The sequence below is a fragment of the Stegodyphus dumicola genome, chromosome 1 (genome assembly GCF_044657685.1).
Source record: "Stegodyphus dumicola isolate Sdum_Otavi_A_Nest chromosome 1, ASM4465768v1".
In the NCBI taxonomy this organism is placed as follows: Eukaryota; Metazoa; Arthropoda; class Arachnida; order Araneae; family Eresidae; genus Stegodyphus; species Stegodyphus dumicola.
Genome location: NC_140768.1, coordinates 189,815,039 through 189,840,278, shown reverse-complemented (window position 1 = coordinate 189,840,278; position 25,240 = coordinate 189,815,039). Strand labels below are relative to the sequence as shown.

At 33.3% G+C, this 25,240-nt stretch overlaps 1 protein-coding gene across 3 annotated transcripts in view; it reads left to right on the top strand.

The window, feature by feature from the left end:
- LOC118189122 (multidrug resistance-associated protein 1-like) overlaps positions 1 to 25,240 on the top strand; it is a 190,529-nt gene that overhangs the window by 139,232 nt on the left and 26,057 nt on the right. For all 3 annotated transcript variants that reach the window (XM_085824093.1, XM_085824104.1, XM_085824099.1), the window contains 2 exons: positions 1,738 to 1,884; positions 7,395 to 7,553. In XM_085824093.1, coding sequence (XP_085680219.1) covers positions 1,738 to 1,884; positions 7,395 to 7,553 — 306 coding nt within the window. The remainder of the gene's footprint in view (positions 1 to 1,737; positions 1,885 to 7,394; positions 7,554 to 25,240) is intronic.

Sequence of the window (25,240 nt, the reverse complement as noted above, 5' to 3'; positions counted from 1 at the left end):
AATTTTCTGTTTCCTTAAGTCTGTGCCCTTTGAATACAGTGAATATAAATAAGGGGGGATAATGGAAAAGCTTGTATGATTCATGTCCATCCATCCTATTTTGTAAATAAATGGTCTCAAAAGCACATCCATGCTTGAACTGATGATTGTGGCTGTTGTGCTTAAACTAATATGCATTAAGATCTTCAGTGGGTTTTTTTTTTTTTTTTTTTTTTTTTTTTTTTTTGTGTGTGTGTGTGTGTGTGTGTGTGTGTGTGCAACATCACTGAAGTTTTTCCATAAATGCAATTAAAAAATTAATTTTATTTCATAATTTAAGTCAGCAGATTGGAGAAATTGCTTTTATATACTTTTAGTCCACGTATAGCAGAGAGGCTAAGATTACTGAATACTGGAAGTTCAATTCAGGTTCAGATCTGAGTCCATGAAAATAATCCTTCTGACAACCCAACTGTACTTTATCAAAATTAAATGAATTCAATCTTATCTGTCTTCTTATTCATTTTTTATCATGTACAAATAATTTGGTATAAGATAAAGCTCTTTAGGATTATTCTAGTTTTAAAGCTGGAATTTGCAGGAACAAATTACACTTTTTTGTTTTTTACTTTACTTCTCTGCAATAGAATTGGAATTAATATCCCATTGAAGTCTTTTGTAATGAAATTTTGACTTATGTTTCCTTTATCAAAATTTTAAAACTTAGTTTTCAAAGTTTTATTTCATATTATCTGTAAATAGGAGAAAAGATTAGCACTTATATTGCAGATGGTATTATATTTTTGTTTTAGACTTTTATTAACTCTTCACTTCACAAGTGCATTTTCATGTCACAGAAAATTGACACACTGAATCTTATTAAATCACATTAGTCTGAAAACAAAAACAAAACTGTTGCTATTCTGCATTAAAATAAAATTTTTCACTTATCTTCCATAATCATTTAAAAAAAATCAGTATTTAATGATGATTTTCTATAACTATTATTGTCATTTATATGATTAATGTAAGGGATTTCTAATTTTCTATAGTACTTATTTCAATCATACAGAACTGTGCTTTTTTGCTTAAGAAAACTAAAATTCAAAATAAAACCTAAGATAACCAAATTCTGTTCTGGTTTGTAACTTGCAGTAATCTGTATGTTTCTGCCTATTGATTTCTGCACTTGAATGACATTTTCAAAATGATTGTGATACTTGTTAAGAAGTCTGCTAATGTCATTATGTCATTTTTATATAGTTCTTATTGTTGGAAAAATAGTTAAATTTTAGTAGTGAAATTGTTTTATTACTCATTGAAATGCAAAATGGTTTTTATTTACATTTTAGCTTTCCAGCCTCTTTCTAAAAATCAAAATTTACCCTAATGTATTACTCTCAACTGGAAATAAAGAAAATCTATGTCATAGACCAGCGGTTCTCAACCTTTTGACTAACGCGTTATCATCTAAACAAAAATTGAAAACCTTTAGTACCACCACTATAAAGTACTACTACCACCACCACTCTTGAACAAAGCTCAGATCGCATAAATTTATGAGTGTCAGAGAAAAAACTCAATCAGGATTTTGGGGTTTTAATTTTTGAATTTAATAGTTAAAAATACTTTACTTCTTTGCGTACCACCTGTTTTCCTCTTGTTTTACCACCAGTTGAGAACCCCTGTCATAGACCGTAACCTAAGATGTGGACTTGCAAATTTTTATTTATGTATTTATTTATTTTTATAAAATAGGCAGAATGGTTTATTGAAGAAACTAAACCAGATGGCTCTTGGCCAGATGATGGAATGGTAAAATTTGATGATTATTCTACCTGCTATAGAGAAGGCCTGGAATTGGTTTTGAAAGGAATCTCTTGTGATATTCAGCCAAAAGAAAGGGTAAAAATTTTCTGTTACTTTTATTGACTAATGATCAGATTGAAATGTTTACTCTTTGAACACATAAGCTTCACATGCATATCATATGTATGATATTTCATGCACATGCATCTTCTAATTAATGCAAAATGAAAACTATTGTATAAGGTAAATAAAATACTTGTAATTAATGGCTCCTACTTGAAAAACAAGAATAAGTAAAATGATATATTATTAAAATTTGGAAATATCTGTGATATCATATCATGGGTGGCAGAACCTCACTTTTTTTTTTTTTTTTTTTTTTTCAGTTGCAGCAACCCCCCCTTCTTTTTTTTTGCTTATAGGGAAGTTAGATTTTTGCAACCTAAAGCCAACAAAAGAATCTACAGAGCAAGTTTCTTGATATTTTAACGCTTTAGACTTATTTGTGAAACAGTTTACTCTCAAATAAAAATTTAAGCTATTTTTTTAAATGCCCTATATTATCAATTAAATGTTTCATCATTAATAGAAATGATGGAGAAGTATTTTATCAAAAGTGTTCAACTAAAGATATGATAACTTGGCTCATACGTGGTACAGTGAGCCTAATATGTAATTGTACTCCTAATCCTGTTAGCATTTTAATCCTTATATTAAACCAATGGTTAATCCCTGCTTTAGTCACCAAGTTCTATTTAAACAAGTTGAATTAAGGTGTCCTTTATGTGCTTTTATGGTGTATTTATTAGCATTTCAGTTTACCTTCATACTTTCAAATTCCTCATCTGGGGCCGTCTTAGTCATAGAAATAACTCATTCGCAGACTCAAGCTGATCTGGTGGTATTTGTTCTGCCAATTGTCAATTGCTTTTTTGATAACCTAGTCAGTGCCTTTACAGAACAATTGTCAGCTCATCAATATTGAGTATGGTAAAAGCTCGACTATTCGGAAAGTTTGTGAAATTACAAATTTCAGTTAGTTAAGCATATAAAAACTGCAAATTAGGATGCAAAAACCAACTGAATGGAAGAAATTTCCACAGGTAGAATGTAAAATGCCTGCATTTAAAATTTTATTCAAATAAAACATTTTATCTGATTATGAAATTCTATTGACCATGAAATTTGATGGATTCTAGCAGTTTAAAGGAACAGATTGTTTTTTTTTATTTAGTTGTATAATCAACCGATACAAAATATGGATATAGCATATAAAAAATTTTAATCACTTTTCATAATTTTTTTACCTTGAAAATTACCATTGCTTATCCATTTTCAAATAATATTTTATGTCATAGCCATTAACACACACTTTACTTGATGCCAGAATCCTCAAACATTAAAAATACTCCTCTGTATACTATTTCATGGAAGGCACATCCCAAATTTTAGTCATTTCTTCAAAGCGCAAAAGAAAAACAGATAAATAGCAAATAATGTAGAGTCTTTCTCTTAAAAATTAAACTAGCTTTTCAAGAATTAATCAGGTTTACCTAAAATCAAACCAAAGAGCCTCTGATTGTGCTGTAACATTATTGATAGTAAAATCACATTGTTGACAACAGTGCTATATAAAGTGTACTGTATAATGTCCCTCATTTTCTTAGTTTTTCAGAGATGAAATGTTTCTAAAATATTTCATTTACTTGAGGTTTCCAGTTAGTTGAATGCCAGATAGTTGGACTTTTACTTTATTCAAAATTCTAGCTTTTAATTCATGAAAAGGTACAGAGAATGTTTCAAGATACCTAACTCAAAGACTACGGTTTTATTTGCATATTTTGTATTTAGTAGTTAAAGGGAAGGGGGAAAGAAACACATTGAGATATGTCATTACATTCATTTAAGAGTTTTTCATCTATTACATATGAACATGAGGACCAAGGATCTTTTGTTTATCTTCCATGCTATAAAAACTGCATTGTTTAGCAGCATAATAAAGTAATTCTATCTATACTACCTAGTAATATTTGCAGTATTTTTTTTATACTGTTAATATCTTGACTAAGATATGTTTTTAACATTATTTTAATACTGTATTTACTCAAAAATAAGACCCCTCTTTTTTGCTGTATTTTTATTCGAAAATTTGACCAGGTCTTATAAATAAAGCTCCAAAATAAAAGGAAGGAGTTGAACTCTCTACTGTATAGAACAACTGCGCAGTTTAAATACTAAATAAACCACAGGTAACTACTGTGTATATAAACTGCATTGAGTGATTTCAGTTTAGACCTGCATCCACAACATTAATTACTGGTATGCCTGAAAACAAATAAGTAATAGAGTATCATTAATTGCCCCTGTGTTTTTGTTGCTGTACCGTAGAAACATATTGTATTTAATTAGAGAGTTAGTCTTTCATTCTAATCAGGAACCATGCTCTCATTGTATATTCACTTACATTTCTATTTTTAAAAATTTATCTAAAATGTAAGAGTATGTTATATTCAGAAGGGTTGTTTATGAGTAAATATAATATTTCCATTGTAAAAATTCTGATTTTAATTTTTGGATGCAATATGATCCGCTTCCAAATTAAATTTTGTGTTATGAGAAACTTTTTAATAATATATGCATAGCAATCTACTATGTGTATTTCTTTCGTAAAAAAAAAAAAAAAAAAAAAAAAAAAATTAAAGTCATCATATTTTTTGTAACTATAGAATTTTTTAATGTTTTCCTAGTTACAATTTTATATTCAAAAAATCTGATGTGTACACCACATAACTTCCTTGTGCAGAATATTAAATTATATGCATTTTTTCTTGCATTTCATTCAAACTTATTGGATTAAATTCAATCTACTTCGTCAGTAGTGCATAATCCACAACAGAATAAATGCACTTTTTAAAATTCACTATATTTGTTTACCATAGTGACACTCTGGCGCTAGGTTCACTTAACAGCCTTACATCTCATTCATTTTATAACTCAGAATGCACAAAATTTACATCATCTGAAGAATTATCTAATCTTTGCTACATGTTCTATTCAAATACTATAACAAATCTGAAGCATTGTATAAAAGAAATAATTAAACAAACAAACCAAAAAGAAAGAAAGAAACAGTTTTTTACAGATGGTTTAGTATTTTTCATTTAATTAATTCAGTTCTTCCTTCACAACAAGGCAAAAATACACAAAAGCTCAAAATATCGATATTAAAAATTACGAAGTAAATCCTAAACTCTTATTTCATCGAATAAATTCCAGAATGGATTAATCATGATTTAATACGCAATAATAAAAGAAGGCGTTACCTTTGTTGTTGCGAACCTTAGTTTCTCTAGATTGGCAATAAATCCACTATTCTGTTAAGTTTCAAATGTAAACAAACATGTCTGCTATACAGTCAAAAGTCGTTAATCCAGACTCGTCGGGACTTCGGCGATTCCGGATTATCGATTTTTCTGGATTATAGATCATCAGTTTAAATCTCGTAAGATGGCATGCAGAAATTCTAAAATTAAAAATACGAAACCGTAATTTATGAAATAAAGAACAATTATGATCTAAAGGGTATCAAAATTTGCAAAAAGAAAAAGCTTAATATTTATTTGTTTACTTTATTAAACATTTCTTTCAATGTAAGTTGTTTAAGTTTTGCTTCGTTTCATGTGATAATACTTTCTCTTTAATTCTATTAAACAGACATAATTTCTTGTTCAGTTACAAAGTTCCGCTGTTCAAGTCCTATAATTGCTGTGTCAAGAACACCGACTAATTTGTCAATCGAAATTTTTTCGTTTTCAATAACCTCTGTTACTTTTCTTCGCTATCAGAAGCGAATTATAATGACGAGAAACTTGTTTTAAATCATATCAAAGACGGAGCATATCGAGATGAAATACTACATTTGGTAAGGAATTATAAGCCAAATAAAATAAAAACATCTGCGCTGAAGATAAGGATAGTGCTGACAAATCAACTTCCAATTCATTACGCGCCCGCCGTTGCATTCCCCCCGCCGAGCAGCGTGAAATTGATAAACAGATTTCGGATTTCAAAACATACTTTCGCTTTAGATCCTTTACATATTAACAAATATATATCGGAAATTCTATTTGATATAATCGAAAGTTTAAGCTTACTTTTATAAAATTGCTCTTACAGTCTGCAAAAAATAATAAGCCGGATCCAATTTGAAAATTAAGGAACAACGCAATCATCAACATTAACTGAAATAGATAATTAGATAATTTTAGCTTATACGTCTATTATACATAAAACGCGCACGCCAAAACGTATTCTGCACTTGCGCACACTCATATGCGCAGTCGTAAAAGGTCTTACGCGCACGCGTAAACGCCTATGCGCATGTGTCAACGCGGCGCATGCGCAGAAAGTTTTTAGTTTTGAGCTCCGGATTATAGATCATTCCGAATTATGGGTGTCCGAATTAACGACTTTTGACTGTAGTAAAAAAAATTAGGCTTAGCATACTTAAACAACTTTTCAATTGTTGATAATTCTACAAATATTGCATGCAGATTTACTAAAGGCATAAAAACCTTAACCAGAAGATAAGAACAACACAATTCAATGATTTTTAAATCAAAAAATGTGCAATTTACAAACATAAAAATAAAGAAACTGAGATCACTTAGACGCGTAACACAGTGTATATACTTTTGGCGCAGCTGATTTCAGCCAAAATAGGAGATGTGCATCTACATGATATAGCAGTCCTATATACAAAATTTCAACGTTCTGAGGCTACTCGTTTTTGAGTTATGCAAGATACATACATATGCACAGGTGCCACAAAAAATTCTCTTCGGAATACATTTTAAATCAGTTTTATAATTTTTTGGAGGAGGAAAAAATCTTTTATTCTGTCTTTATGTACAGATGTTACGCAAAAACATCGTTAAATTGCTTTTGATAGTGATCAAAATGGATATTTTTGTTGAAATATGATACCTGAAATTTTTCGTGATTACAATACTTTCTTTTTGAGTTGAGTTTTGTATTTTATTGAATGATAATGTTTGATGAAATCTGCTTTTAGATTAGATTTGCCACCTTAATCAGTATAGTGGTTAATGCTCTTGGTTGCTATAATGTTAGTTGGGTTTAGATTTGAATCCTGGAGACTGTTCAAATCTGCTGGAGATGGCATGGATGTTTAGTGTTTGTGTGGTAGGGGGGCAGTCAAAATACACAGTGGGGTAAAAGTCCAGTTGGTTTGATGGTAGAGGAAGAGGGGTTGAAAACCCTCAGACCCATTTCCCAGCGTCTAAATTGAGATGGAGCTGGGCAGGGTCACCTGTATGGGACTTAAGGCCCATACCAGTGACAGATGCAGTTTTGAGCTCCTTGACATGATAAAAATCCGTGGTTTTCTGATTAGTCAGGCAAGTAAGATAAGACACAACACTAATAGATTCTGAAAACTTTTCCAGAATGAAAAATAAATAAATAAAATAAGTAACTTATATAAACTTTATTAGTTTGAATATAAGATGAACATTTAAATATTTTTCCGAATCTGTTTGTTAAAAGTGTTTTCATTGCATATAACGTTAATTTTTTTCTCGCAGTGTGGCATTGTTGGGAGAACTGGTGCTGGGAAATCATCTCTCACCTTAGCATTATTTCGCATCATTGAGGCTGCCGGTGGTAAAATTTTTATTGATGGTATTGATATTGCCAAACTTGGACTGCATAATTTACGCTCAAAGCTTACTATAATACCCCAGGTAAGTCTAATAATTTTCATGATACATATTCGCATGCATCTCTTTTCTTGGTTGTTTTAGCATATTATTTAGAAACTTAATTTATTTGCATATTTTCAGCTTTGTCTTTAAATTTAAGAAGTATGTCCTATTCATGACTTTGTAATTATATTCCAGAGCTGTTCATTCATTCCTTCAAAATCCTAGCCAGATAAATAACATCTTCAGATTTTAGCCCTTATGTGCTACTCTGATTCGCTGTGTGCTTTTGTGTGTAAGCAATATATCACAAACTCCACAAAGTATTAAATTTTTAGCCGCTTTTCATAAACTTCGGACTTTCTGTTGTACTTTATCAGAAGATATAAGAATAGTTGAATTTCAGGGCATGGACATTTATTCCACGACAATAAAGAACTGTGGTATAAAATCAAATGCATTTGATAATTACAGAAAAAGCATTATATAAATCTGCTTAGTATCTCATTAATTTTATAATAACAGGTCATTTAATTAAGTCATACTCAAAAATAGGTTTACAAATATTATTACTACTATTATTACTATTGACAAAAGAAAATATTAAATCCAAACATTTCTTCTCTTTTTTGCACTTTCTAACTCTGGAAGAAAAAAAATTAAAATTAGCATTTTGCCAGCAAACAGGAATGACATCATTATCACATGATATGCAAAGGACTCGTGCATTTTTCTGCCATAATGCCAGTTATAGTGTGCTCTTTCTTGTGCCCTCAGTTAAAAAGAAACAGAAGAAGTAGGATATACCTGAATCTTTCCAGTGCTATTTTGTTAGAAATGATAAAAGCACTACTCTATGAAACAAATGAACTGAAGACTTTGTTGTTGTTGTTTTCAGAAATATAAAAAAAAATTTACATCCAACAAGATTTCAAATTTTAGTGGGTTTATTGGGAACGACAGTGATGGCCTAGATCTGGATCTTTTAATGTTACTATGAAAAAGTATTTAAATTTACCTTCCCCCTCAGCTTTTCCGTGTTGTACCTCGATCGCATGAGATGATATGGTGATCAGTAAAGTCAGCTGGCTTACCAATGGACTCCTGTTGAAATCTCAGAGAAGGCACAGATGTTTGTAAATATATAATGTTGGTGCAGTAGAAGGACACTTAAAAATTCATCTAGCCAAAAGTTCTTTCCAGAATTTGAAGGTACATTGTGCAAAAATATTTGGTAATTGTAAAATTAGTATAATAAGTTAAAGAAATATCAAAACTTTAAAAATTTTTGCCGATCCCCCCCTCCCTGCTGCAGGTCGCGACCCACAGTTTAAGAAACCCTGCTCTAGAGCATTGCCAAAGGTGCATCACAGGTGGCATCCTGGGCAGCTGTTGACAAATTTACACTCATGAGAAAGGGAAAGTTCTTTTCCAGTTTGGGTTCAGAACACTTCAGGAGGTGGATTTGAAGCCTACCGCTCCTTCTTCTGCCATCAACATCTGTAGAAGACTTTCAACTTGACAGTATTTTAAAGTCCTTCAAGCTACAAAAATGTTAACACACACAAAAATTCATATATTTCCTAGTCTTAGAACCAAAGGTTATAGCAGCTGGCTATCTTACAAATATGCAAAGAAGGTGGCCTGTTTAGAAAAATAGCACTTGATAATGTGCTTTCAGAAAATGAGTTTCAGGGAGAGAAGAGTGAACTATTGTTCACATATTAAAATCCTTTTTTTAAACAGGTTTAACAAAATTTGAAATGTGGCAAAATTTTCAAACATAATGCCTTAAAAATTATTTAAGCGCTTCTTGTGTGATAAAATATTCAGTGAAAAATAGTGTCTTTTTAAGTTTACTTACAGGTATGATGAGTACATTTGGTGAAAATGTGCTTTAGCCCACTGCTTGGCGATTTTTTGAAAATCGCCAGTAAAATCTCAGAATACGTTGCGTAAAAGTAAGTTGCTAAGGCGGAGCTAAGTGACGTTCATAAATGGGTGAAACTAAAATTGTGATGTCACAATGTATTCTCTGTAGATATAGAAATAAGTATAATAAATTCTTTATATTTTAAGTAATAATAATGCAGTAAGTGAATTGTACCAGTTATTGAAACGGTAAACAACATCGCAGTCTCTCATATTTGTATTTCATACAGCTTCAGTATTTTCAAAGATTTTTGAATTTATACAAATAAAAAAAGATTTTTATTATTAAATTTATTGTGGCAATTATGTCAGAATGTTGCAAATTATTGCGTGTCTTTTAAATAAAATAGTATATACTCCAATTTACGTTAAATCTACTAATATAAGGGCTTAATAAATTTCAAGACTTACCCCCCTTTGATTTTTTTTATACTGGATTATATTCCGGATAGCTACTAGAAAAATACTAACTTCTTCTTTTGTGAACGATTCAATGTAAAATAAATGATACACATGATTTTGATTTTTGGGGGGGGGGGTTATATTGACATATTATTATTAAATTTTTAGTTTAAAATATAATCATTTAAAGAACAATATCCGATTACAGCCGATTCAAAAACTACCAAAAATCGAGTTCAAGTTCTAAAAAAAAGTGCTAGTTCTACGGTTTTCATCTGGTTTCTCTCTGTTGCCAATACGCTCAAATCAAAAACTATTTCCCTCTTTTTTTTTTTCTTTCTTTTACGGGAGTAGTTGCCAAATTTAAATTCATATTATCAAACATTTTAATTTATCATTTTTACAAATTGCCTTGTTGCTACGTAACGACACAATCCCTTAGGTACTAGTAAGTAGACAATCTTCATTATTTTCTAAAAATTTTAAACTTTACGTTAATAAAAAAATAATAAATATTTTTATTGCAGATCAACATCATACACAGCTTTCATATCACTGTTTCTTAAATTCTTAAATCACGTCATATTTTATAGTCTTACTAGAATTCTATACATTCTACAAATAAAAAAAAATCTAATTTCTCACAGTGAAAGAAAATAAACACTACAAATTTGGAACACTAAGCAATGCTTCACACACACACACACACACACATATTATCAATGAACTCATATTATCAAGTGCAATTGTGATAGCAAATATTACGTATTAAAATAAAAAAAAGTGTAAGTTATTTATAGGGTCAAATTTTGCTACTATTGAGTAGATCGTGGGATTATCGATATTTTTGGGAAAGCATTATCAACATATCAAAACCAAACAATTAAAAATACAATAAAAAAGATGTCTAAAGTATAACTTGCAATTAAAACAGCAATGCAAGTTTAAAATACACAAATGACACATTAAATATTGCATATAAAATACGCTACATTACAGCTCGGTATAACATACAGCCTCACTTTGTTCATGTGCACAACGATCTGTATTTGCTCGAAAAACTTCAAAGAATTGCAAAAACTTGGTATCGATGTACACAACCATCTATTTTCACTAAAAAAAATCAGAGAATTGCACAAACTTGGCATTGCGCATTGCTTTGGCTTTGTCCATGTGCAAGTCGATCTATTTTTACTTAGAAAACATTAGAGAATTCCACAAACTCGGCATTGCGCGCTACATTGGTTTTTTCCATGTACACATCCATTTATTTTCGCTAAAAAAATCAGAGAATTACACAAACTTGGCATTTGCGCACTGCCTTGGCTTTGTCTATGTGCAAGTCGATCTATTTTTACTTAGAAAACATTAGACAATTGCACAAACTTGGCATTGCGTGCTACATTGGCTTCGCCCATGTACACATCGATATATTTTCACTTAAAAAAAGTCAGAGAATTGAACAAACTCGGCATTGCGCATAACCTCGGCAATGCGCACTGCATTGGCTTTGCCCATTTGCACATCGATCTATTTTCACTTTAAAAAAAATATCTCAGATTTGCACAACCTCGGTATTGCGCACCACATTGGCTTTGTGATGCAAAAGCAAAGTTTAAAGTTTTTAAAATTAAACATTTAACATGAGTAGCAATAGAAGCTCCCTGAGGTTATGTGCTGTGCAGTTATTGAAGACTATAAAAGGTTTCAAACTTAACCAATTTATTAACAATATATTAAGAAAAATAAAAACACAATGAATAAATTTAAACAATATCAGTAACTTAGAAATTATAATACAACCATCATTATCAAAATTTCATATATCAAATAATATTTTACCTGGTCTCCAAAATACTGTCATTCAATACGGGGGGGGGGGAAACGTATTCTAAACAGAAATTATGCGGTTTTAAAATGAAATTAGATACACAGTCAATAAGTCCATGCTTAATGGTCACGAAGGCACCTGAAAATTAAATAAAATCCTTGAGAGCACTTAAATCTGGCCTAACTCCGCTCACTATAGTTAAACAAGATGAATCACAGCTTAGAATAACATCACCGCTAACTTATTTTAAATGCCCCCTTCATGAAGAACATGGATGCCACCCACGGCAGTCACTCACATTGTAGCCTCTTTTGAGAATCCAGGAAAAGTCGTCTTGTAGATTGGAACCAAGGAACTTATTCCGGAAAAGTCATCTTGTAGACAGGAACCAAGGAACTTATTCAGGAAAAGTCATCTCGTAAACAGGAACCTCGGAACTTATCCCCGGACTGCACGCATCGCAAGACGTCTTTCAATAGGGGCTTGAAACCGCACACCCAAGAGCCAAGAAAGCAGGAACTAGAAGGAATGAGCCAGAGCGACGCAAGATACTTATACCAGAAGTAGGCATGACGTCATCTCACGGCAACCAATCAGCTATCGGCACGACTCGGCTTTCCAGATGACGTAACATCACGTTTCATTTTTGCATCTTAATTAGGCCGTTCTCAACACAAACAGTGGTAGTGGAAAAAAAAGAAGTAGAAGTAACTACTATATCCCTTTAAAATAATAACTAAGCCTAATAAATATTTCAAGGAGGAGAGATGATGCAGAAAAAGGGTTACAATAAGTCATATTTTCCAACAAATGCCCCCCACATCATCATCTCCGACCTGAAATAAAACTGAACGCCAGTATCTTTACAAAATTCAAAACAAGAATAAATAAATATCACAATTTCATTCAATTCAGAAATTTTTTTTTTAAGAAAAATTTTTCTTTAGGAACATCTTATTCTATTTTTCAAAATTTTACCGTAACAAGAAAGTCCCACATGTTACAAAACAATACAAAGACATATGTATGATCATACTTTCAATACATTTACCCAGGGCCCTGGTCAATCATACAAATTCTACACTATACAGTTTTACATCATCTAATACTCATCATAATATGACTTATAACATATTATATTCAACTAAATAAAACTCTTAATTTTACAAAATTAAATACACACAAAAATATGTTTCACAAGAAAATTGCTCCACAAAATCTTATCAGGTTATGCTTAGTCAGCGGTTTTGTCATGGGATCAGCCAGATTATCTTTACTTGGAACATATTTTAGATCAAAAATTTCCCTGTTCAATAGATCGCGAATGAAAAATAGTTTTACATCTGTCTGTTTTGTCCTTGAGTTTTCAATGGGTGATTTTGTAAAACATATAGCAGCCATGTTATCCGCAAACAATATTGCTTTTGAAACATAGTTACTTGCAATTTTAAACTGAATGCATTCATCCAAAAATGTTTTTAAACCAAATTAATTCTTTTGCTGATTCAGTCATGGAGATAAATTCAGCCTCCATAGTAGACAAACTCACTCCCCTTTCTTTAAATGTATGCCAAGATACAGGTGATTCTCCCAACAAAGCTAATTGTCCACCAATAGACACCATATCATCCCTGCTTGAAGCAAAATCCGAATCTGAATATATATTGAGCTTCAGTTCCTTGCATACCAGTTTAAGTTTGTGATGTCTGGTATTGGAAACGTATCCTAAAAGTTTAAGTAATCCTTCCCAGTGAAACTTACCAGGATTGCTTTGGAACTGAGAAAATATATTAACAGCATAAGCTGTATCCGGACGAGTACGATTGCAAAGAAACGAGAGACATCCCAAAACATTTCTATAAGGATAATTCATCATTTCAGTCGTTTCTTCTTGTGTACTGGAACTTTGAGACTTTGAGTATTTCACACCTTTAACTATTGGAAGGGAAGTAATTTGTATTTTAAAAGACTTGAATCGATCAACTATGTCTTCTATATATAATTGCTGATGAATCAAAACACTATTGTTCTCATATTCAAATTCCACACCCAAAAGCTTTCTTGTTTTACCCAAAATTTTCAAATCAAAATGTGAATTCAGGACTTTAATATCCTTTTAGCCTGAACTTCACTTTTTCCAAACATAACAATATCATCAACATAAACCAACAGAATGACAAAATCTTTAAAACGATAGCCACAATTACACCACTCAAACTTGATAAACCCTAGGTTACATAGTGTTCTATCCAACTCGTAGTACCATAATCGCCCACTCTGATGCAGACCATACAGGGCTCTATCTGAACGACACACAAAAGTTTCTTTATCTTGCTCTACAAAACCCTGAGGTTGGGACATGTAAATTTCCTCTGATAAAGGAGCGTAGAGATAAGCACTTTTTACGTCGCATTGTATATTTGCCTATCCAAGGTGTGCAACTGAAAGAGAGAAAAAGAGCCTTATTACTGAAAAGTTAACTACAGGAGAGTAGGTTTCAACATAGGTATCGTATTTAATTTGCCAATAACCCTGAGCCACTAAACGAGCTTTAAAATGAACAGTGTTTCCAAATTTGTCATGTTTAATGTTGAAAATCCACCTGCAACCTAGTGGAGTCTTGTCTTTAGGAAGTGGAACAAGATGCCATACTTTCACATGTTGGCCATTTCCTCTTCCATTGCCTCTATCCATTTAAGCTTTTCTGTGGATTTCATTGCCTGGTTATAAGTGTTTGGAATTGAAACCTCTAGTCAGCTATTTTGGGTATATGACGTTGAAGGAGTGCCAGTTGGGTCGATTTCACCACTATAAGCATTGCTTCCCTTGAAATCAAACAAGGTAGAATCATACTGAATATTATGCTCAGTGCAATACCTTTCTACATCATTTGGTGATCGTAGTCTTTGATTAGACCCCCTCTCAATATAGTACACATCCGTACGAGTGCTGTGTGGCCTTGGAACAGGTTTACGAACCCAAGTTACTTGTCTTAATGTAGATTGAGTGTCAGTGCTAGGTATAGAAGAGGGTACACTGGTATCAATTCTTTCCTCTATTTCAGGAAAATAGCCAACTGGAGTATCAGTAGCCAACTGGAACTCTATCCTCTCTTCAGATTCCAAATCAGGAAGGGTGCCCAGTGCAGCTCCACTGCCACTTTTCTGCATTCCAATTGACTCTTTAAAAGTAGCATTTAGGGTTTCTACTACCTTTTGCTCATTTTCCAACCAAATCTTGTACCCTTTTGTTCGTACACTGTACCCAATCAATCGGCCCTTCGTTGCCTTTGGATCAAGCTTAGAATTTCTTTTAGCCTTTGGAATTCCCACATAGGCAATCGTTCCAAATGCCTTAAGGTGACATACTGATGGTTTCCGCTTAGTATACAATTCGAATGGGGTTCTATCTTGGCCCTTATGACAAATTCTATTAAATGAATATGCAAAGTACATCACTGCATCTGACCAAAATTCAGGACTCATTCCACTATCATGTAAAATTGCACGTACATTGTTGAGAGCTGTCTGATTGAATCTCTCACAAACTCCATTCTGTTCCGGAGTATATACGTCTGTAAATTCGTGCTTTACACCATTTTTATTACAATATGACCTGAATTGTTCATTATCATATTCTCGTTCATTATCAGTTCTAAAGTATTTCAACTTAGGGTTCAAAGATCTTTCAGCACGTGCTATATGCCTTTCAAATACTTCAAACACCTGACTTTTCTCTACAGTGGGGTACACTACCACATAACGAGAATATTTGTCAATAAAGGAAACGAAATAACGTTCACTATTCCTACCTGGAATGTTAATAGGTCCCCATACATCAGAAAAAACCCTTTCAAGCGGTCTCTTCACTCGAATACCTTCTAAAGGTCTATAGGAGATTCGTCTTTGCTTATTGATTTGGCAATGTTCACAAAACAAATTAGGCGAGTGCTTTAACACAGGAAGACCTCGAACTGAATGTCTCTTACTAGTCCTGACAATAGCACCATAATTTATATGACCAAACCGACCATGCCATAATTCACTATTGTTATGCTGAACTGTGGATGCCTCAAATTTCAAAGATTTGCCCCCCTTTTTTACTATTTTCGGGAATACATGATAGTTACTTCCTATCAACTTAGCCTTGTACAAAGTTTCATTTTCATCATCAGTAACTTTAATTTGCCCATTTTTACCATAAAATCTTGCTCCATTGATATCCACCCTAGGTCCAGATTTTAAATTTCGTCTCAGTTCAGGTGAGTATGAAACATCCTTAAGCAAAATAACTCTATCCCCAAATTTCATTTTAACAGTACCCTTCCCATGAATTGGAAAAGTTACCCCATCAATAGCTACTAGCATATTCTCATTCTTCACAGGAGAAAAAGTATCATACAATTCACGATTTTTACAAATATGATGAGATGCAGCAGTATCAAAAATCCAACTATCATCATTTTTCGCCAAATTGTTAACATTAGCTTGAGCTATAAAATGGGACTGAGCATGGGAATTATTTTTACCTTTACATAACTTGGGTTCATTCTTACACTTAGAAGATGTTTTATTACTACTAGATACAGCTGAGGAAACAGAAGAAGCAGGTGAGGGTGATCTGGAAAAATTACCTTTCATTCTACAGTATTTTTGAATATGACCTGGACGGCCACATTTATAACACTTGAGCCCTTTAATCTGCTTAAATTTGGGTTCACAGTGAGTACTTTGAACTTCTGTAGTCTTATTGGAATTTTCCCTATCTATCTCTCTTAAATTAAGACGCGTTTCCTCTGCTAGTATTTCAAGTTCAACATTTTTAAATATGAACTTTTCATCTGGCCACCTCAAAACATTCTGAACTACTTGATCATATTTATCTGGAAGGAACCTAAGAAACTGAAAACATATGTATACATCTCTTACAGCCTGATTAATATCAGCTAATTGTTCAGTTACCCATTTTAATCTAGAAGAAAAGAAACTAATACTTTCATTTGGCTTAATTTTACAATTTAAGAACTCTGAAAACAAGGACATATGTCTACATCGATAATCTGGCTGAAAGTATTTGGCAAGCGTATTCCATGCAACTACCGAGTCATCAATTTCACTTATCAAGTTTCTATATTCAGGGCTTACATTCATATAAATTAAAGATAATGCCAAACGACTTCTATTTTGATAGTCGGCAACAATTTCTTTTGTAATACCCTTAACATCATTTAAATCAGGACATTTTTCAATACCTTTGACCAAAAGCCTTGCATTTTTCTCATTTAAAACAAACTTCATATCTTTAGACCATGTAAAATAATTACATGCCTCAAGTTTAGCAATATTATGCATAACATTAACAGTAGCCATATTTGAATTTCAACAAAAAACACTCCCCAGTGTCTTAAGTCCTAAATTAATTTTAAACTTCAAAAGTCTGCACTAAAGATAACTCAGGGGCTGGGCCCATAACCAAAATGATGCAAAAGCAAAGTTTAAAGTTTATAAAATTAAACATTTAACATGAGTAGCAATAGAAGCTCCCTGAGGTTATGTGCTGTGCAGTTATTGAAGACAATAAAAGGTTTCAAACTTAACCAATTTATTAACAATATATAAAAAAAATAAAAACACAATGAATAAATTTAAACAATATCAGTAACTTAGAAATTATAATATAACCATCATTATCAAAATTTCATATACCATATAATATTTTACCTGGTCTCCAAAATACTGGCATTCAATACGAAAAAAAAAATGTATTCTAATCAGAAATTATGCAGTTTTAAAATGAAATTAGCCACAGTCAATAAGTCCATGCTTAATGGTCAAGAAGGCACCTGAAAATTAAATAAAATCCTTGAGAGCACTTAAATCCGGCCTAACTCCGCTCACTATAGCTAAACAAGATGAATCACAGCTTAGAAAAACATCGCCACTAACTTATGTTAAATGCCGCCTTCATGAAGAACATGGATGCCGCCCACAGCAGTCACTCACATTGTAGCCTCTTTTGAGAATCCAGGAAAAGTCGTCTTGTAGACTGGAACCAAGGAACTTATTCGGGAAAAGTCATCTTGTAGACAGGAACCAAGGAACTTATTCAGGAAAAGTCATCTTGTAGACAGGAACCTCGGAACTTATCCCCGGACTGCACGCATCGCAAGACGTCTTTCAATAGGGGCTGGAAACCGCACACCCAAGAGCCAAGAAAGCAGGAACTAGAAGGAATGAGCCAGAGCGACGCGAGATACTTATACCAGAAGTAGGCATGACGTCATCTCACGGCAACCAATCAGCTATCGGCATGACTTGCCTTTCCAGATGACGTAACATCTCGTTTCGTTTTTGCATCTTAATTAGGCCGTTCTCAACACAAACAGTGGTAGTGAAAAAAGTAAAATTAGAAGTAACTACTTTATCCCTTTAAAATAATAACTAAGCCTAATAAATATTTCAAGAAGGAGAGATGATGCAGAAAATGGGTTACAATAAGTCATATTTTCCAACACTTTGCCCATGTGCACATGGATCTATTTTCACTTAAAAAAACATCCCAGAGTTGCACAAACTAGGCATTGTGCACCACATTTTCTTTGCCCATGTGCACATTGATCTATTTTCACTTCAAAAAAACATCCCAGAATTGCACAAACTAGGCATTGTACACAACCTCGGTATTGCACACCACATTGGCTTTGCCCATGTGCACATCGATCTATTTTCACTTCAAAAAACATCTCAGAATTGCACAAACTCGGCATTGCGCACCACATTGGCTTTACCCATGTGCACATTGATCTATTTTCACTTGAAAAAACATCCCAGAATTGCACAACCTCAGCATTGTGCACCACATTGGCTTTGTTGGCAGTGGTGATAAAAGCAAATCATATTTTGCTTCCCCTAAATAAAGCTAAGACTAATCTAAATAAAATTCATGCTTTATTTCGTAAATTAAAATAAAAGAGCTAACACTGTAGCCTTTACATTTAAAAATCATTAAGTGAAAGAAAAACTAGCATAAGGCTAACTGATAATCACACAAGAGAACAAGAACATTCGCCGATACCGGCGTACATATATATAATACTCGGCCAACCCGCCGATCTTGACGTCATCGGCCAACTAGCAGCAACCACGTTAGCTTACCGCCGATTGATCTCCCATCAAAATTTGCATGTGGAAAACTAAAGCCAACAAACGGCCCTCTTTTCCTCATGCAAAGACAAAACAAAACTTACACAGAAGTTCATAGTTCAATTTTACGAAAACACTTATTGTCTTTAAACACTGAAAACAACTAAACAAAACTTTCTTAAATTAGCAGCAGTCGCTGCTTTTGTAAATAAGTCAGCAGTATTTACTTTACTGGTGATAAATTCAAGGTCAAACACTCCATCATTTACTAGTCTTCTAATAAAGTGATATTTTACATCTGTGTGCTTAGTTCAGCGATTTTCTATTGGCGATATAGAAAAATCAATGGCAGACTTGTTATCACAAAATAGTTTACACTCTCTTAAATTAAACTTTAAAATTTCATCTTGTAAGACATTTTTCGTCTACGTTAATTCCTTCGCTGCTTCAGATGAGGCGATATACTCCGCTTCCATGGTCGATAAACTTACACATTTTTGTTTAACAGTTTTCCAGATTACCGGTACTTCATCTAAATATAAGTCCTCCCATGGACACGCGGTCATCTCTATTACTTGCATAATCAGCATCTGAATAACAATATAAATTTCTATGTTTAATTTTCGAAAATTTTAACTTATATAATTTAGTACTATTGAGATAACCAAGCGATTTCAACAATGCTTCCCAATGCCTAATTCCAGGATTCTCCTGAAATTGTGATAAGATATTCACTGCATATGTAATATCAGGCTTTGTCCTGTTAGCTACAAAAACTAAACATCCTAACAGATTTCTAAAGGGTAATGTATGCATTTCCGCAATTTCTTCACTTGTAAATGGACAATATAATTTTGTAAGAATAGTGCCTTTAGCTATGGGAAGTGAAGTTATTGGTATCTGGAAATGTTTAAATTTTTCAAAAATTTCTTCGATATATTTTTGCTGATGTATAAAAATCCCATTCTCATTCTCTAAGAATTCAATTCCAAGTAACGTTTTAGTTTTGCCTAATACTTTAAGATCAAAAAACTTACTCAGCTGTGAAATTACTTTATCTATACTATATTTATCTTTACTAAAAATCACAATATCATCTACATATAACAAGAGAATTACATTTGAACTCTTATAAACACAATTACACCATTGTATTTTCTTAAAATGTAGATTTTCTAAAGTACTTTCAAATTCACAAAACCATTCATGGCCGCTTTGATGTAGACCGTAAATGGCCTTGTGTAATAAACACACTTTATTTTTCTCTTCGATAAATCCCTCTGGTTAGGTCATATATATTTTCTCATTTAGGTTTGCATATAAATATGCATTCTTTACATCTAACTGACAATTAGTCCATCCATATAAACATACCAGTATAGTGAAAAATATTCTTATGATTGAAAATTTTACTACAGGACTGTAAACGTCATCAAAATCTTCACCTCCTTTCTGCCTGAATCCTTGTGCTACTAAACGTGCTTTGTATCTTACCACTTGATTTTTTTAATTTCTTTTTAGCGTATAGACCCATTTGTTTCCTACCACAGTTTTATTTTCTGGCTTTTCGACTAATTCCCAAACCTTTCTTTTCTTCATTGTGTCAATTTCTTCTTTCATTGCCTTATCCCATTCTTCGGCATTTACTGAATTTCGTGCTTCTTTAAAATTTTGTGGGATAATTATTTCTACGGAATTTGCCTCTTCAGGCACTGAGCTAGTCTCTTCTACAAAATTAACTTTCCCTGAGTATTCGTTTTTTCCACTAAAATCGAACTTTTTCAAATTTAATATTTCTTGCCTCACAATACTTTTCAATATCATTATAGGATCTAAAACGGGTGTCTGTTCCCTCTACATAATAATATATGTCCGTACGTGTTCCATCTGGCCTTTTAACTGCTTTTCTTTGCCAGTTTAAGTCTGATACTTCTTTCGGAGTAGATTTGTCATCTGACAACTTTATTTCTTCTCTAGAAATTTCCTGTTCTTCATCTGATTCTTCTAATGGCTCAGATTCCTCTAGTCTTTTAAATTTAGGTTTTGATTTCTGTCCCATGATGCCATTTGCTGCATACAGTTTTTCGTCGAACTTCACATTACAGATTTCTATTGATCTGCGTTCTTCTGGCAGCCATATTCTATAACCCCTAGTTTCCTTCGCATATCCTACCATGATTCCTTCTTTGCACCTCATTTGTAACTTATTTCTAATCTGTTTTGGCACACCAACATAGGCTTTACAACCAAATATTTTAAAATAAACAACACTGGGTTTTCTATTTAGGAACATTTCATAAGGGGTTCATAAGGGGTTGCTTTTATAACATACTCTGTTCCACGTATGTACGAAACAGCCAAGAGCTTCTGCCCACCATTCTTTTCCCATTTTACCATCATTAAGCATAGCTTTAACTGCGTCTAATGCCGTTCGGTTAAAACGTTCACACACACTGTTCTCTTCTGGGGTGTACGGGTTTGTGCGTTCGACATTAATTCCATTTTTGGCTAAGTACCCTTCGAATTGCCTGTTACAGAATTCCCCACCGTTATCGGTGCGTATACTTATTAATTTTCTATTCATCAGTCTTTCCATTTGCCTATGATAGTTCTTAAAGTTGTAGAACGATTCATTTTTATTATTCATACAATATACTGTTACTAATCTACTATAGTCATCTACAATAGCAAGGAAATATTTACTCTCACCCTTAGATGGAACTGGTAGTGGGCCACAAGCATCTAAATAAACCAACTGCAATGGTTTATCCGATCTCTTCGGAATAGTTTTAAAAGTTACTCTACTAGATTTAACAATAATACATGGTTCGCACCTCTCCATTGGTTTTCCAATTTCTGGTAACCCTTTCACGCTTTGATTCTTACTAGTTTTCTTAATATAATCAAAATTTACGTGGCTAAATCTGCGATGCCATAGCGTTGCATCGTCTTCTTTATTTAACCTTCCAATTTCTGTACCGTAACCAACCTCTTTTTTATCTCTTGCATATCTAAATGGTTTTACGTGATAAAGTCCGCCATATCGTTTAGCGTAGCATAATCTGTCCCAATTATTAAAGTATATCCACATCTTCCCTTTTGAAATTACAAAATGAGCACCTGCCTTTTCTAACCTTGCTCCCGACAGTAAATTTCTCCTTAGATTTGGATTATATAACACATTATCTAACTCAATCCAATTTATTCGATTGCCTACTTTTATTGCAAATTTGACAGTACCCTTTCCTAGTACTTTACTTTCACAATTTCCTAAAGAAGACATACGTATATCGTTTATATGCTAAAGACATATGTATATCGTTTATTTCTTCAAAATTTGTCATTAAATTTCTATTATTTCAGAAATGAGTTGTAGCTGCAGTATCTATGACCCAATTAAATTTATCTGCATTACCTCCTTTATCTGTAGTTGTTACATAATTTTCTACTAACTTTAATTCTTTATCTTTAAACTGTCCGTTTTTATCGTCTATTTTAAACTTCTGATTTTTACTTACATTTTCTTTACATTGAGCGATTAAGTGCCCAAATTTATGACATCTGAAACAAGGTCCTATTCTCATATTCCCCATCTTTTTCTTAGATTTATTTTTATTTTCAACTTTATCTTTCCCTGCATTTGAATCAATAGTATTAAACACACTTACCTTGCTGTCTTCTAAATCGGCGTTTTCCTGGCGAAGTCGGCTTTCTTCCCTTACCAGCTCTTCAGCAATTCTTTCCAGCGTAAAATCTTCGTCCTTCCACCTATAGATCAATTGTACAATGCCGAAGTATTCCGGGGGCAATCTCCATATTGCCTGGAATCCTTTAAAAAGATCTGCCAAGTTGTGACCAGCTTCAGCCAACTTCTTTGCAGTCATTCTTATCCTCGCGATGAATAATCCTATTTCTTCATTTGGCGTATATCTAATACTAAAAAATTCATCCAGTAACTGAATTATCCTTGCTCTTGTTTTGGGTTCGAATTGCTTCTGTAGAACTTCCTATGCTTCTTTACCACTTGAACATTCTTGTATCAGCGGCCTGAACTCAGCTTTAATTCTGTAATATCATGTAGTGAAGGCTCTGTTCTCTCTCAGTGTGAACTCCTGCTTTTCACGCCTTGTTGCACTTTTATCTAATTCTTCTTTGTCCTCTATGAAGCTCCAACAATTTCTATCCAGTAACAGCATTTTCATGTCGACTTTCCATCAATCCCAGTTGTCATGGTTTAACAACTCAAAACCTTCAGGTAGTAATGGCATCTTGAATGAAGTGTGAGCACAACGACTTGAAAAACTTCTAAGACAGGTCAGCTTCTTTTCGTGGATAACGGCCCTCTTCACCTACATTCCTTCAATGCTGAGTTGAACTGGATGACCGATTAGCTGTTGGCGATGAGCCCATAACCCTGTTGGCAGTGGTGATAAAAGCAAAGCATATTTTGCTTCCCTTAAATAAAGCTAAGACTAATCTAAATAAAATTCATGCTTTATTTAGTAAATTAAAATAAAAGAGCGAACACTGTAGCCTTTAAATTTAAAATCATTAAGTGAAAGAAAAACTAGCATAATGCTAACTCATAATCACACAAGAGAACAAGAACATTCGCCGATACCGGCGGACATATATATAATACTCGGCCAACCCGCCGATCTTGACGTCATCGGCCAATCAGCGGCAACCACGTTAGCTTACCGCCGATTGATCTCCCATCAAAATTTGCATGTGGAAAACTAAAGCCAACAGGCCTTGCCCATGCGCACATCGATCTATTTTCACTTCAAAAAACATCCCAGAATTGCACAAACTCAGCATCATGCACAACCTCAGCATTGTGCACTGGATTGGCTTTGCCCATGTACACATCAATCTATTTTCATTAAAAAAAATCAGAGAATTGCACAAACTCGGCATTGCGCACTGCATTGGCTTTGCCCATGTACACATCGATCTATATGTTTACTTAAAAAAACATCAGAGAATTGTACAAATTCGGCATCGCACACAACCTCGGCATTGAGCACTGCATTGGCTTTGTCCATGTACACATCGATCTATTTCACTTAAAAAAAACATCAGAGAATTGCATAGACTCAGCAATGTGCGCAGCATCGGCTTTGCCGATGTACACATTGACCAATTTTCACTTCAATTGAAAAAACATCAGAGAATTGCACAAACTCGGCATCGCGCACAACCTAGGCGTTGCGCACTGCATTCGCTTTGCCCATGTACACATTGATCTATTTTCACTTAAAAAATCAGAGAATTGCACAAACTGGGCACCGCGCACAACCTCTATTGCGCACTACATTGGCTTTACCTATGTACACATCAATCTATTTTCACTGAGAAAAACATTAGAGAATTGCACAATCTAGGCATTGCACACTGCATTGGCTTTGCCTATGTACATATTGATCTATTTTCACTTAAAAAAAAATCAGAGAATTGCACAAACTCGGCATTGGCACTGCATTGGCTTCGCCCATGTACCTATCGATCTATTTTCACTTAAAAAACATCAGGGAATTGCACAACCTCAGCTTTTCCAATCTTCTAGGATCGAGCCAAAAAGAAATACAAAATATTAAAAATAAGCAACTTTAAAATGAACCATACAAGAAAATTTTTTTCACTTACCATTTTCAAGAAAAATGTAAAATCGTCTTGAGGGGTTTTATGTATGTATATTGAATTTATCTCAGGGGGAAACTCTTTTGGATCCCCCCTCATCTTTAAATAAATTTACTAACGTTTTATACTCCGTTTCCGTAATATATGCAGAAAAAAGGCAAAAACCCACAGGGGGAAAAATACTCGATTAAAAAAAGAACCACCACATAAGAACATTCAAACCGTAACAGAATTAATTGCTCAAATTAACAAGTAAAAATTAAAGCTTTCAGATTCTACATTACGCCTAAAGGTTTTTTTAACGTTTTGTGTGTTACCTTTCTTTATCAAATATAATGTTCTTTACACTTAAACCATACAATGCAGTTGAACAGCAATATCACAAAATAATTTTAAAATGAGCATATCTTTAGAATTTCTGATGCACAATTTTGCGCTTTGCACGTAAAAATGTTCCCCCCCTTCCCCCACGTACTGTGTTGCCGTTGTTCGCTTTGAAATCTTTGAGTTTGTTAATAAAATATTCATTCAAGTTTTACAAAATATCAATCAGATAATAAAAAAAAAAATTCAAAATTCCAAGTTTGGGCTTCCAGATGCCCATATTAGTTTGGAAATGTATATTATTCAAAATTTTATGGTTCTAGGTACCGTTGTTTTATCACAATGTGAGAAACATTTATGCAGATTTTTCAATATTTATTTTCTTTAACCGCTTGTCTGATTATCCCGGGTTAGTATATGTTGCAGTTAATTATTATCCCGAGAAAACTCGGGCG